The following is a 14,614-nucleotide window of genomic DNA, read 5'->3' as shown; positions in this document are numbered from 1 at the left end:
CTTTATTTTGCCTCTATAGAATCCATTACTGCAGTATTAAGTATTTCCAGGGAAAACAAACCAGCACAAGTAGATAGCTAATTGGTTTCATCAACATTTTTCTGCCTCCAATTTACTCTATTAGAGACCTCATTGCATGTGTCTGAGAAAGAGATATCTCATACCTGGTAGGAAGGCTTTACTGAGGAGGAGAATGCTTTAGCGGGGTTTAAAGGGCCTCTGGTGTTGAAATACCCAATTTTTATCCAATGTTCTCTCTTCTTTGGCCTTATCTTCTCCAATAGTATGTAGCAAAGGTTTTCATGTTTCTGTGATGGACCTGGCATGTGTCTGACACAGGGGAGACACCCCTTTCTCTCTGGATCTATCGATGGAGATGTATCACAGTAGAAGCCTGAATAGAAAAATCAGACTTCTGTTCTCCAGTGTATACAGTTTTCTATGAAAGATGTAGTGTTTCTCTGCAGTGCTTCTTGCGATATGGATAGTTCTTCTGATTAATTAGTGGATGGATTACTTCAAGTACTTCCCAGTGAAGTGTGGGTAGAAGTTGTTCAGTTTGACATAACTTTTTCTTAAAAGTTTTACATAAAGTTTCTTCTGCCTGAGTGGTAACTGGTTGTTTATTTTGTTTGAAAGACTTTATTTTCACTTTATTCTATGAAAAATATCCATGCAAGTCACTTTACCTCTGTATTTATAATAGGTATTTTATGTTATTTCTTGCATTGTGCTTATTTTTCTTTTGATATATTAAGTGTTTTTGGAGTGAGCTTGAGTTATATATTTGGATGGATCTGCATAAATAATGATCGTTTGACTTAGGTATGAATGTCTGTCCATAAATAGATGCATAGTTTAACAAAGCAGAAATCAAGAAAGTAGTAAAGCTATCCAGAATACTAAAAAGATCTTTTTGTAGAACCTCAATGGCTTTCTTTGTCAAAATTTGATGCCATCAACAAAACATCGCATTATCAAATGCTGAAGATGAGATTTTACCATACATTAATATAATTTAGGTCATCATTGTGTAGAATTACCTATTATCCTGTATACACAAAGAAGAATTTGTTAACTGTAGTTGAATTGTGGATTCAGGATGCTCTCATCAATTTTTGAGAATATTTTAAGTATTAGAAAACAAGAAATTGCCCTCTTGTTCCAAAAAATGGAACAGGGTACTCATAGATAATAGGATTTAGAAGCTGAAGCTTTTGCAAAAAGAATAAAAAAAAATGTACTAACCTTATATTAAAACTACCTAAAAACAAGCACACAAACAAACTCAGAAATAAAACAGAGCAAAATCTGCTTTAGTTGTTATTAATAAATGTACCAATTCAAGAACTCTCTACCCCTCTTTGTGATCAGTCACCTTTATACTGCTTGTCTTGTTTGGAGGCTCATTTTGCCTCCCCGCCCCCTGCCCCCAACACGTGGTGCCCCACAAAAATGCAAATATCTGTCAGACTGTTGAATTGCTATATTAACATGACATTTCCTTAGAATTGCCTTCTCTACAAAATTTTAGCTTTTCTTCTATGGCTTTCAAATACTGTTTTAGGTAATAGAAATACTGCAGCAGAAATGTTCTTTGATATTATATTATTTGCCAAGTATCCAGATAAGCACTAGACTAATTTTAGTAAAAGAGAAATTAGCAGGACTATGTTAGACACATACCTTACTCAACAGATGCTTTAACAGCCATTAGTTGATGAAAGCTTCATTTACTATTTGCTCTATCAAGGTTCAAAGTACAACTACTATAAAAATTGGTAACTTATCTTTCTGTAAAATATTTGCCATGTGTTTTCTTTTTGCATAATTAATGCTGTGAGTACTTGGCACCCCCTCCTGGCCAAAACCCTTCCATTTGCAAATGAAGAAGCAAAGATCTCTCAGGGTTCCTGAGCCAAGTAGAAGCTTAATTAATGCTAATGAAGTAAGTCCTAAATAAATATATTTAATCTGCTGTTTTTATTTCCAAAGCCTTTTGCTCTTTTGGCTTGCTGTATTTTTATATGAGTAACTTAAAATCACGTATGGAAATGTCAAGGCTTTATTTCATCTTTCCTTTTAATCATGATGCTAATGAGGCAAATGGAAGTAAAACTGAGAGGAAAACGTCTGCTTGAATTTATTCTGAAATCCAGAAACAAACAAGAACATTTTAATGTGACATTAACCTCAGGTATGGTTTCTTATTTAAAATGTATGAGGGGTTCCTTACAGAACTTCTGTACTTCAAAGCATATTTGGAGATCCTTTGTCTTGCTGAGGATGTTTCTATGAAGAAAGGGAACCTGTATTGTTGAGCATTGCTCACCTAGTTGAGTCTTTGAGGGATTTGACCATAATTCTAGCAAATGCTGAAGTCATGTCCTGCTGAAGGCAATGAGAAATTAAGGAGGCTACGAAAGCTTTTTTATTTTCTCTTCCAAATGTTTTTATTACATTTAGAGATTACTGTGTCAGAGGCTGAGAATTTGAACCAAAAAGTTAAAATATTTACAGAAAAAAGGCACACTAAGCAGTCTTAATAGCAGCTTTTGACCAGCAACTAATGTTAGATTGTGTATTGTTTTGGAAGACTGGGCATTCAGGTATTTTTTTTGTGTTAGATGAAATGTGCTGAATGGTCATATCCTGTTATGAAATGATACGAAAGCCACTTACTAGCATACTTGCAAAAGCTTTCTGCTGATTTATTTTTGATACAAAACCTGCTTTTTATCAGGTGAGCATGGGCAATATAATATTTTTCTTCACATAAGAATTAGTTACAAGTCTTAGATAAAACTGTATTTCTCCTAAACTGCTGCTACACATTGGATTTCCTCTCAGATTCCCCAAACTAGCATTGTAAAATGTAAATGTTTTTTGCCTTTCCATCTAAATAATTCAATTCAAGCTATTCTTCAAAGAAAAAAGCAAATTGTTAGTTTCTCTGAAGATATTCTACTGATATAATTTCCATTTTCAATTATTAATTTCTAGGTGCCCACTCCACTTAAGTATAGATGAAGGTGGAAGAGAATATAAGCATTAAATGTGTGTTCTCTAGTTTGAAAAGTGATACACAATACAAGATCCGTTTTCCCTATCTCAGAAAAGGGGAATGGAGGATGCAGCCAGAAAACACAGGCGGTTTTGGAAAACAGGGAAAAATATATTCTTACATATCAAGTTTGTATTCAATAAAAGTTTTGTGAGCTCTAGAGAGCAGGAACATTTCCAAATGGAAGCAAGGTGAAGTTGAGCATAGAAGTTGCTTCATCATTTTGCGTAGTGAAATGCAGTGAACATGTCCTGGTATCAAAGGTAACTTAAAAATATTAGCTATTAAGGATTTGATATTACTAGCCCTTTGTGAGAATAGCTACTTGGCTGTATCTGAAAGATGTGAAGAAATAATGAGAAAATCATATGTTTTATAGGATCATTATTCCTCTACTACTGTTTTTCATGTGGAGCAATAAAAGGCCCAGCAGCTTTATAGTGAAAAAATTGAGAGGGGAGATAAAAAATGTTTCCTTTTCCCTTTCCCTGATTCTTATTCTGTTATCAGTGCTCTAGCATGCAGCTAGTATTTGAATCAGTATGTAAGCTGTGCACACAGGTAGTGCACTTTTCTGTCCAGTCTGATATCAATAGCTCTTTTGTAAGCAAATATGTTGGAAATTTGACATATCATTGTTCTAGAAAGCAAATTATTTTTTCACATAGATATTTGTGTGTGTGAGTATATAAATACATTTATACAACGTCCCACAAAGACACATGCAAACAAACATAGGCACGCATGTTTGATAGGAGCAATTGTCAGGACTTTTCTGTGCAGCAGCCTGCAGGCAGTGATGAAAATAGCAATATGCACCTCTCATCTTGACTGTCATGTTATTCAACATGTGTATGTGTAACAAAGCATAGCTAACAGACGGAAGTGTGAATATTCAGATAATATTAACTGCAAATCCAGTGGCTCATAAAATAGGACTGCTGTGCTTCTTGTGTGAAAATTGTGTATCTTTATGTAATGTAGAAACAAGAAAATTATAATTCAGAAGTCTAAAAATTCTTTAGAAATAGACACCCATAAAAACTAAATACAGTCAGTGAGAAAAGAGGTCAAAATCTGATTGAACTTTTTGGTAAATCAGAGTTGGACAAGTTTAGGTAAAAAAATTTTGTTATGGACTGTATTTTCATATAACTCCCAAATCCTGCACCAAAACATTGCAGGCTTACCCATACCCATGGATCATATAATCACTTAGTCACTTCATATTTGATATTAAAAAAAAATTATATACCACAGGATCGGGTAGGAAATTTGCCTCTAATTATCTTTTGGTAATGTAATGTAAATGTCAGTTTTATCTGTGAGGTAAGAAGAACAGATATATTCTATTGTTTATTGCCTCCTTACCTCCTAGGGAAAAGGAAGGGGAAAATTCATTATGGTAAGGCACCAAAATGTCAAAACAGAAGAGTCCGAAGAATATTTCTAGTGCCTTTATGGTTCAGGTTCTAAGCCAGAGGTTGTTTTAGCCAATGGTAAACACAGATTTTATTTACCTTTTGTAAATATTTGCAGAAGACTTTCAAAAGACTTCTGAGTCTCTGTAATGGTACCAGTGCCTACAGAGTTCAGCTGGGAACAAGCTAAAGGGAAAAAAACAACTTGGCAGCAAAACCCCCTGAACTCTTGCTGTGTGGCAAGGTTCCTCTGGCGCTTCTATTGATAGGTTCTGTTTGCTGTTAACATTTTTTTTCTCATTTGGCACACAGCATCCATCAAAAATATAGACAGGTTTCTGTCACTAAAAGTGACAGTGACTCCCTTCTTCAGCAGGGTTGAGCCTCCTTTTTCCCTTATGATACGTGTCCTTGAAAGTTAGTTCAGTTGTTCCAGTGGTCAATACAGGATATCCTGGCCCACTTTAGATCAGTGGGCTCTTTACATCAGTCAACCAGGATTTTACCTATTGCATATGGGTAAAGATGGAGTAGGTCCTTGTTAGCATTAAAAAAAAAAAAAAAAAAAAAAAAGTAAAAGCTCTATATACTAATGGATGATATGTCATGACTCCCTGTTGAATCAGCAAGACAGCTGCGATGAGGAATTAAAAAACCCAGAGATTATGACCATGCAGCTTTGGGCATGTTCAATGCTCTTGTAGGCTCTTCCTCTCTATTTTAGCCAAGTCCTCCTTGAAAAGGAGACATTAAATTCCATCATCACCAACCCGTAAATGCCCTTGCATGTTTTTTTTTTTTCCCCTGCAATGGGGTTATGAGTTCCCCTCTGTATTTGCGCTGAAGGATCAGAGCAGATTAAACTCCTGCTGCACTGTGTTAAAGTGACTTATGCTTTCATGTTGACTCAGCCTGAGCCAACCAGTGGAATGTGGAGGACTCCTTGCAGATGTGTAATTGTGCGGAGTGTATATTCACTAACAGCTTTGAGGCCAGGACAGCCCTGGGGAATAAGGATTAAATAGTCAGGTGTACTGTTGATTTGTAAGAGAAAACGAAGCACTGATTGGCAGGGAGGAAAGAAGGTTGAAGGATCCAACAATCAGCCAACACTTAAAACTCTTGTGGAAACAAACTGGTTTTAGAAAGGTCTGTTTTAAGCTGGTGGAATCAGTATTAATGCGGAAAAGAGAAACGTGCAGATCAAAGTATTTATCACTTTAGGGTGTGGTGAAGTACTGTACTAGTAGTATTCATGTGCTCATATCTATGAGCAGGGCTTGATCAGTAGTGACTAATAGATAGTATTGCAGAACACTGCATGTTTTGCTTCACCATGCCAGACATTTACAGAAATAGAAGAGAGTTTTGAGTGGAGAGAAAGCAGTTATTTTCAAGTGTTGCTTCACAGACTCTGAACTGTCCCAAAAATAATGCTATTATAAGAGTTACTTAGAATTTTCTCATTCCTATTTGTCTCATACCTAATGAGATATTTTAAGACAAACTGGCTTTCTTGCATTGACTGCTCTATCTGTGTGAAGTGGTGAATGGCTGTTGAGTCTGTACAAGTAGATGTCATCCAGTAAAATGTTGGCCCATTACAAAGACAGCTGGCAACTTGAACACTGCGCAGTGGGGAGATGAAGGCATGGGTACCATACAACAAGATAGTCTCAGTCAGCTGAAATAGTAGCTGAAAGAACAAAGCTTTATATTAAACCCTGCTTGGGTTTCTCATGTGGAATATGCTCAGAGGCAGTCTGGTCCACTTCCGCATTTGAATAATGTACGAAGTTCTCGGGGATTGTCTACCACCATAAGAGTAGAAGAAAATGTAAATAAGACTTTATAGCACAATGTTTTCAATTCTGTCTTTTTTTATTTTGGTCCTCGGTGTTAGGATGCTACTTTCTTACATTTTGTCAAAGAAAACAGAGAAAATTCCTCCTCTGACACCCAGTCCAGACAGTTATCTTAGATATTTTCCTGTCTCCCAACATTGCCTTTTTTCTTCTGGAGTAACTAGGTTGAAAATTTTTCATTTTAGCTTCTGTTACGGATTGATCAGTCTGGGCATAATTGAATGCTTGATATCAGTGTGAGATGAGCCTTCGAAATACCAGAGATCATTTTAAAAAATTTTATGGTAAGGGCAGATTATGATTTTATTATGTCTGTAGAAGCAACCCAGGCATGTAAAAGTGACATTTCTGTCCACGCTCTTCCATGCTGGTTCATTAGTCAGAAGCTATCAGTAAATGCGAGGAACAAGGAGTATGAGTTCCTAGGCATACACTGTTTATAGATAAGTCTGTTATACACATCACTTACACAGAAGAAGACCAAAGGGCTGAGCAGTCCAATCCCTCAAAGACATTTTGCACAGTGCTGCAGCCAGCATAGTTCTTCAGGCAGCTCCACAGGGAGGAAGCAGTAGATCCAGACTATCAGCTTGGTGGCAAGACAGCCTTACTGTAATCTGTGCATCACAGAGACTTATGAAGTAGCTTTTTGTGTAGGTCATAGTTCAGATATTATATGTGATTTTGTTTATATAACATATAGCACAATGTTTGCACTCATGAGTAAGTTATCATGGGATTAGGCAGGGTGTGAATTTAGTGAACATCATGATCCAATATCATTGGAAAGGCAAGAGAATGAATGTGTGTCTAAACAAAAGAGGGCAATGCTTCCTCACTTTTACTGGAAATCAAGGACATAAACATCGGAGTTGTCGTGGAGTTGCTGATACTCTGTGAGTTTGTGGCCTGGTTTATTTCATTACATGAGTAACTAATCTTATAACTGCATTATGAGTGCATCCTCCTATTGTTTACAGTAGATTTATAAACTATCTAAATAGCAATTAAATATAATAGCCTTGTAGATTGTTTGCAGTTGTTCAGAAACGATTGTGCTAACACATTACCATGATGCAGTGGCATTAACCTAGACAGCAGAAAAGTGGTATTTCAGTGTTCTGTTGTTCATGCTATGTCGGGCAGCTTGATGACTGCAAAAATAAAATTAACATATTGTAACTGACAAAAAAAAAAGGTGGTATTTGACATAGGGATATGTGTGTTTTGAGGTCTCCGTGTTTCATACTGATCAACAGCTACTTCCTCTCTGCCTTAATTACAACATAAGCAAAAGGTTTGAAAGCTTCCTCTGAGAAAATTCTTGTCTAGGTCAATCACAATCTTTAGAAAATTGGTACCTTTAAGAGTGAATGTAGTTATTATTGCTTACAGTTATAATCATTTTGTTATTATCTATTATTTGTTTTCTGCCTCATTTGCAATGTGTCTGATAATTTTGAAACATAGATCGTATAAGAGTAGATTTTTGTCTACTGCCATGCTTTGGTTAGGTAGCTGACAGTACCTGCTGTGCCCCAGTATCTGCATAATTTAGTGGTCTGTGATGTACATGGAACTATAGGGTAAGAGCTGGAGCAAGTCAGAGATAAACAGCTCTGAAAATTTTATACCGGTGTAGATTGAACTGCAAAAGAAAAAAATCTGCAGAGAGGAGATCAAAGCCATTCTGCACTTCTGGAGACTTGCAAAGCAGCTGTATTGCAAACTGTATCGGACATTTTAGCCTGCAATCCCTGTCCATGGGAGCTCACAATCTAAACAGACTACAGATAAAATGTAGGGGAAAGGGATAGAACATAAAGATGCTTTGCAATTGTTGTGGTTTAAACCGGGCTGGCAGCCAAACACCCCACAGATGCACACTTACCCTCCTCCGCCTCAGGGGATTGGGAGGACAATTGAAGGGGTAAAGGTAAGGAGACATGTAGGTTGAGGTAAAACCAATTTAATAATTGAAGTAAAATAGAAGTAATTATTATAATAATAATAGTGAAAATACAAAATACAAATGAGTAATGCAGAATGTGATTCCTCACCACCCGTCGACCGATGCTCAGTCCGTTCCTGTCTAGTGATCCCAGAGAACAGAAAATCCTCAAACCACAGTCCTGGAAGACAGCTAGAGCTTCCCGATCAACCTTCATCTATATACTGAGCATGATGTTATATGATATGGAATATTCCATTGGCCTATTTAGGCTCATTGTTTTGGCTGTGCTCCCTCCCAGCTTCTTGTGGGTCTACACACTAGCAGGACATGGGAAGTTGAAAAGTCCTTGATTCCTTAGCAACAACTAAAAACATCAGTCTATTATCAACATTCTTCTCATACTAAATCCCACACTGCATCCAAACCAGCACTATTCTAGCTACTAAGAAGGAAAAAAAAATTAGCTCTATCCCAGCCAAAACCAGAACAGCAATAAAATTTCATAAAACTTGCCTTGAAATTCTCATACTGTAATGTACGTGATCTGGATAGAAAATTTGTAAGATGTGGAAAAAAGAAAAAAAAAAAAGATTTTGGAAAAAGTCTGCATAATTGTAACTGACAAAGCCACTAGTGAATACTCTAAACTATCTAAAATTCGCACTTATAAAAGCTTTATAAGCCACTTTCCTATGTTTTATATTATCCAAAATACAGTATTCTCTCTGGTTCTGGAGATCACTGCAGGACCCATAAGAAAGACATCAGCAGAATAATCAATCGCAGCAGTGAAATGCATTGTAACTGTTTTGGGTAATAGTTTGCCACCTTGGATTTTACTTGCCTCTCTATGTGTGAGCATCCCGGTTCATTACGATGCAGCTTCTTCCACAGCTTATTACTGTGGGCAAGAACGGGAGATACTGACCCTTTATCTTGCCTCTTTTCCAACATGTGCAAAGCACCCCCCCCCCCCTAGAAATCTGGTTTGTCCATGTGATTTTGTATACAACAGATCTCACTTTCACATGTACAGAACAGTAAATTGTCACGTAACTTGGAAACACCCATGTATAGAGCATTGTCACGGGAAGATACCCATCATCCTTACCATGCATGCAGTGCATGAGCAGTTGGAGTGACCCCTGTGCCAGCACTTTATTCAGTAGAGTTATGTTGAAGATGGGTGTTGTTTCAAGCTGCAGGTAGAAACAAGCCAAATGGCATCACAACACCAGTTCATCACAGAACACAGGAAAAACCACCCCTTTCTTGCAACCAAATAGAGACCTGTGGCTCACTGCAGCATGTGCCTTGTGGCTCTTGGCCACAGATGAGCTTTGATATGCACCAGGAGATTTGGGGTATAACAAGCAACTGTTCCTATATAATACTGTATGTCTAGTTCTTCTGAATGATGTTAAAAAGTATTTTCTTCCCAAAATGAGCATTTTCTTTTCTGTGAATGGAAAAAAGAAAATAACATTTATACTCGTTGCATTGACACACAAAATATGTAATCTTAAATACACCTTGTTCTTCAGTGGGAAGCTGCTTCAACTAAATGAGATTTTGGCAAGGGAAAGGGGCAGAAATGGGTGCTCATCTTCTGTAGCAGTGGGTATAATAATGGTCTGGCAATCTCAATTTAAGTCTGTAAGTCCCGGGGGTACAGTAAGTGAAATCACAGATGACAAGAAAATGTTTGTTCAGTTTTGACTTGAAGAAGAAAACAGACATTACACTGTGACTGTGAATAACATAATCAGTGGCTCTATTAGAAAAAATGTGTCTATCAGAGCTTTGGAGGATACTGAAGATGGCAAGAGAAGATGCCAAGCCAGCTATCTGTTTGTAATGGTAATGCATTAAGAAATACTGTGGGTGATTTGCAATATTTTTTAAATTGGTGAAAACTAATTGTAAGCTTCTGAAGTTGGAGCTATTTGTATAATTTTTCAGATCTGTGAACCAGAACGTGGTAACAAATATGTTAAGTACTTAAATGAAAACCAGACTTGTTATCTTGACAAGTCTTAAAAAGCTGCAACCAAATGGTGTCCGTGTGGATGCAGGGGTTTGATTTTAATTTCTTCCTGTAATCCAATGTTAGTTTCAATATTATTTAAAAATTGCAGGAAGTGCTTAGATATTTGTATTTTCCATAGTTGTGGTGAAAACAGCAGTAGGAATTGAAACCATATGTTTTTCCTAAAAGTCACTCAAAAATAATTTTAAAATTAATTATTTCATTTAAGATACCACTTGTTTATTTAAGATCACTTGTTTGTGCTGAACTTTGCATATGGAGCAGCATGTTGTTCAAGAAATAAAGAACATTGACTCTTTGCATGTATGTAATATGTATGTATACATATATTATCATTCAGTATAAACATTGCCAAGCAAGTTTTGATCAATCTATTTAGCTCCAAGCTAATTTTTCCTCATAATATTTATGTGTGAGGGCTCTGTGCCAGTATTTTTGACTTTGGGATCTAGCTGCTAGGTAACTGCTGGTTAAACTGGCTCTATGAAAGCGATTTAACCTATACTTACGTACTGCACTCCTTTAGCTGTGGTCTAGGTAGCATAACAAGTTTTTCTTGTTCTTAGACATGGTTTAGTGGTGGACTTGGCAGTATTAGGTTTATGCTTGGACTTGATGATCTTAAGGGTCTTTTCCAACCTAAGCGATTCTATAATTCTGTGACTTTCCCATTGCTGTGTGTTTTGTTTCACTGCATGCTCCAAGATGAAGAAATACAGTTGTTGCCTGTGTTGTGGGATCTTCTTTCTCTTCCCAGTATGAGGTTAAACTGAAGAATAGTGCTGTACCACCTTAGTATTGTACCTGAAGCTGGAGAAGACATGGTTTGATCTCTTGAATAGCAAAGTACAAAATTTGCTGAGCAACTAAGAACGTACGCTTTGCCTTTCTTCTGTCTAATGAATAGCTGATATTATTTCTATTAACAGTTGTTAGCAAGAAAACATATTTCATCTGGAAATTTTAGTGACTGATCTAACTAAGGGCAGTTGGATTTGGCCCCGGTTAATGTATGGTAAGACAAGAGACAGAACAAGTGGTAAGAGGCAAGCCCAGATGGAAAAACATCTTGAAGCTTTTTAAGAATTAATTATCCAACTAATTAGCTGGCAGTCTCACAAGAAGAAAGGATGGAATTTTGCTGTATGCTTAGGAAATGAAGAAGTCTGATAGACGCTATGCTGAGATGTAGCTATGAGCCATAATGCTCGTGGAGTCAGCTGGTTAGCCAGACTATCTATGTGGGTGCATAGGATGACACTTGTTTCTGCGTCAGTAAAAATATTTACCCCTCTGCATAGAGCAGAAGGTGCAGTTGAGTGGTCTGTTACATAGAACTTTGGGCTCTGAAGACACCTGTGCTAGTCCAGAGAGGTGAACTGTGTGTCCTTGCCAAGGTCACACAGGAATATAGCCGGAGATGGGCTGCCTGAAGATGCTTTAGGTCAACGTCTTTAGCACTGTCATTAGCAACTGCCAGAGTTCTGCAGCAGAAGCATTTCCTAAATGCCTGAAGGTCTCCTTCTGGGCATAATCAGAAATTCCTTACTCTTGCCATAGCTCATATTCCCTATGTGAAAGGTAAGGAAGACTGTCATGTTTTCTGGGGTATAAGTGAGAGCACTGAAGTTGTTCCAAACTGGAATAGTTATTTATATGTTTGGTGGTCAGAGAGTCTGTGGAAGAATCTGATGATGTCCTCGGTTCACAAGTAGGACACTCACCCCTACAGGAAGAGAATAGGGCTTGTTCTATGTAATTTTTTTTTAAGCAAAGGTGTATTGATACAGTTGCCTTCTTTGTTTCCTTTCCAGCTGTATCTGCTCAGTAACTTTAGAGTTCAGTTGGCACCTTCCTTGAACTAGATGGTTGTCCTGATGAATCCATGTAATGACAATACCATGCCACTAGTCACACTCCACCATTTCTTTCTTTCAAGACAAGATGCTGGATTCTGGGTATTATCTTTTTATCTTGAAAAGTTAATTTTAGGAGCTGTTAAAACTCATGTGAGGGTAAATCGTGGCTGCAGAGCCCACTGACACTTGCAGTTTGAATTACCTATTTCTATTATTATTGATGGCAAAATGCATTTGTGCTGATGATGTCAATCGTGAAGTCAGATAAATCTGCCGTGCTCAAACACTGGAGGATTAATTAGAAAGATTCACACATTAGGTTAGGAAAATAAGTCCCTGATATATTAACCATTATGGGAAAGGTGTCCAAGTTTTCGCTATGATACATATCAAGAGAATTTAAAAGGCTGTGCTAACTAATTTTCTTCTGTTTTATTTATTTGTTGTTAGTGACTTCTGCTATCATTTCACATCGGGTAATGTGGAAATACTAGACTGGGGATCTGCAAACTTGTGCCTTATTGGACAGCTGTACCTTCTCGTGGCTTTTAAACTGTGGCCACATTACACTAAAGTGTGACACAGGCCAAGAAGTACCTGGTTGTGGTATAGAGTGGGGAGACATCACTTCAGCTTGGGTGAAGTGAGTAATGTTGCTTCTAGACCCAAGATGGTTCCCTCTCATATTGGGGAACAGCAGTGGCAATACTTTATACCTATATGGTCAGTGTTTGTAGAATCTATTTTAAGAACTTGTTGCATGGTAAGATACCTTATCATACTCATATAAAAATAAGTTTACTTCTGCATAAATCAGAGAAAGGACTAATGCTAGATTGAGAAGTCTACCTTCTTAACATCAGGTTTGAGAGAAATCTGCCTCTCTCTTGGTAGCTTTTCTCTGCGCGAGACTGATGACAAGTTCCAGGGATAGAGATGGGTTTTGTCAGCAAGGACTGCAGCTCTGTTTCTCATCCACCTGAAGAAAACTGGGCTTTTGGATATAAGTACATCTGAACTTTGGTGTCTGGATGAATTTCTAAGACACGTGCAAATATCTGATAGTGACTGTCTCAACTGCCAGGGCTAACTGGCTGCTGGCAGTCTCTGGTAGAGAAGTTGCTGCTGCTTTGGTAGAGATCTCAAATCCCTGCTTCGCACATAGTCACTGCTTCTGTGCAGGGTAAGTGATCGCATGGTGACCTCCACACAGGAAAACTGCTGCTGCTGCCCAACTGACTAGTAAAAAGCTTGGAACTGTTGCTGATGTACTACCCTACAGTCAGAGGAGTGATTGAGTGTGGATATGCCCATGCAGAAGACTTCAGTGGAGCACCTAAAGGGGAAAAGTGAAGTGTTTTTCTGTAATTTAGCAGCTTTTCTTTGCCTGTAGTGTTTGAAATGATTAAAGACACACAGGGGGCCTCTCCAGCTATTGGCACTGGGTTTGCTGTTCAGCTGTGGGATTAGATGTCTCTATGTTTTCACAGCTGTCTGCCATCTGGAACTAACTGCTCGGACTGGGTGCTCTGCTCAAGACCTCAGCCTGAAATAAAATCGTGTAATTGTGAAACATGTTGCAAACAATAAATAAGTGTTTTGGAAGAAATTAATTTAGAAGAAGGTTTATGAAAAAGTAGTTTAGAGGCTGACAGATGTGGAAGAAGGAGAAGGATTAGTGCTGTAGGTAGAACATTAGAACAAGCTGAGCCTCAAATTATTCAGTCAGTTGAAATAAATGTGATCATTATCAAGAATTAATCTCTCACTAATCCAAAACATTCTTGCAGATGCTTTTCATTAATTGGAAAATACTTAATAAAATAATTAAAGAAATGCTGTGGCTTTTTCTTTATTTGGTTTAAGGCTTGATGTGATTAGCTGTGCAAAATCTCTAAGGAAGCAAAAAGTCAATTTTTGAAGGCCATAGATTTTGGTATTTATCCCCATTTACAGCATTATTAGCTGAAGGTCTTTGCTAAAAAATATTTTTAAATACTTAAAAAATACTTGGGAAATAGGCGGTGAAGAGAAGAGGTTAAAAAAAGTGTAATAATAATTTTCATATAAGATATCATAGCCTGGTTCCACTTTGTGCCTTTTTCATTTTCTTATCGTCATGCCTGAAAGCTGTGAAAGCATTTTGGGCACAAAGCCACTGATGTATTCATGAGAATACCTGTCTGATACACACTTAGCAACTCCTCTTTTAGCAGTTTTGGAAGATTCAGTAGTTACAGTCAACATTTTAGTACTCATGATGTAGTAATTAGACCCAAGAGTATATTAAGAAAAGCCCTTTTACTTTTACTTGCTCCCAAATACCTGAGTGGAGATAGACTAGCAAGGGAAATTTTTTGTTAATGTGACATTGCCCAAAAGACGCTAGTGATGAAGTATG

The 14,614-nt window shown here is 37.4% G+C and overlaps 1 protein-coding gene across 3 annotated transcripts in view; it reads left to right on the top strand.

Annotated features, from left to right (window-relative positions):
* Window positions 1-14,614, top strand: part of DPP10 (dipeptidyl peptidase like 10) — a 555,621-nt gene that overhangs the window by 476,839 nt on the left and 64,168 nt on the right. Inside the window, exon 1 of one of the 3 annotated variants that reach the window (XM_074873698.1) lies at window positions 1,857-1,948. The exons of the other annotated variants lie outside the window; for them this stretch is intronic. Within the exon in view, the coding sequence (XP_074729799.1) occupies window positions 1,886-1,948 (63 nt within the window). The 5' untranslated portion in view covers window positions 1,857-1,885. Of the gene's footprint in view, window positions 1-1,856; window positions 1,949-14,614 lie in introns of those variants that run through there. 3 annotated transcript variants of the gene reach the window in all.

This window comes from Strix uralensis, chromosome 6 (assembly GCF_047716275.1).
Source record: "Strix uralensis isolate ZFMK-TIS-50842 chromosome 6, bStrUra1, whole genome shotgun sequence".
Taxonomy (NCBI): Eukaryota; Metazoa; Chordata; class Aves; order Strigiformes; family Strigidae; genus Strix; species Strix uralensis.
Note: the sequence above shows the minus strand (reverse complement) of the source record. Positions and strands in the feature narration are given on the sequence as shown.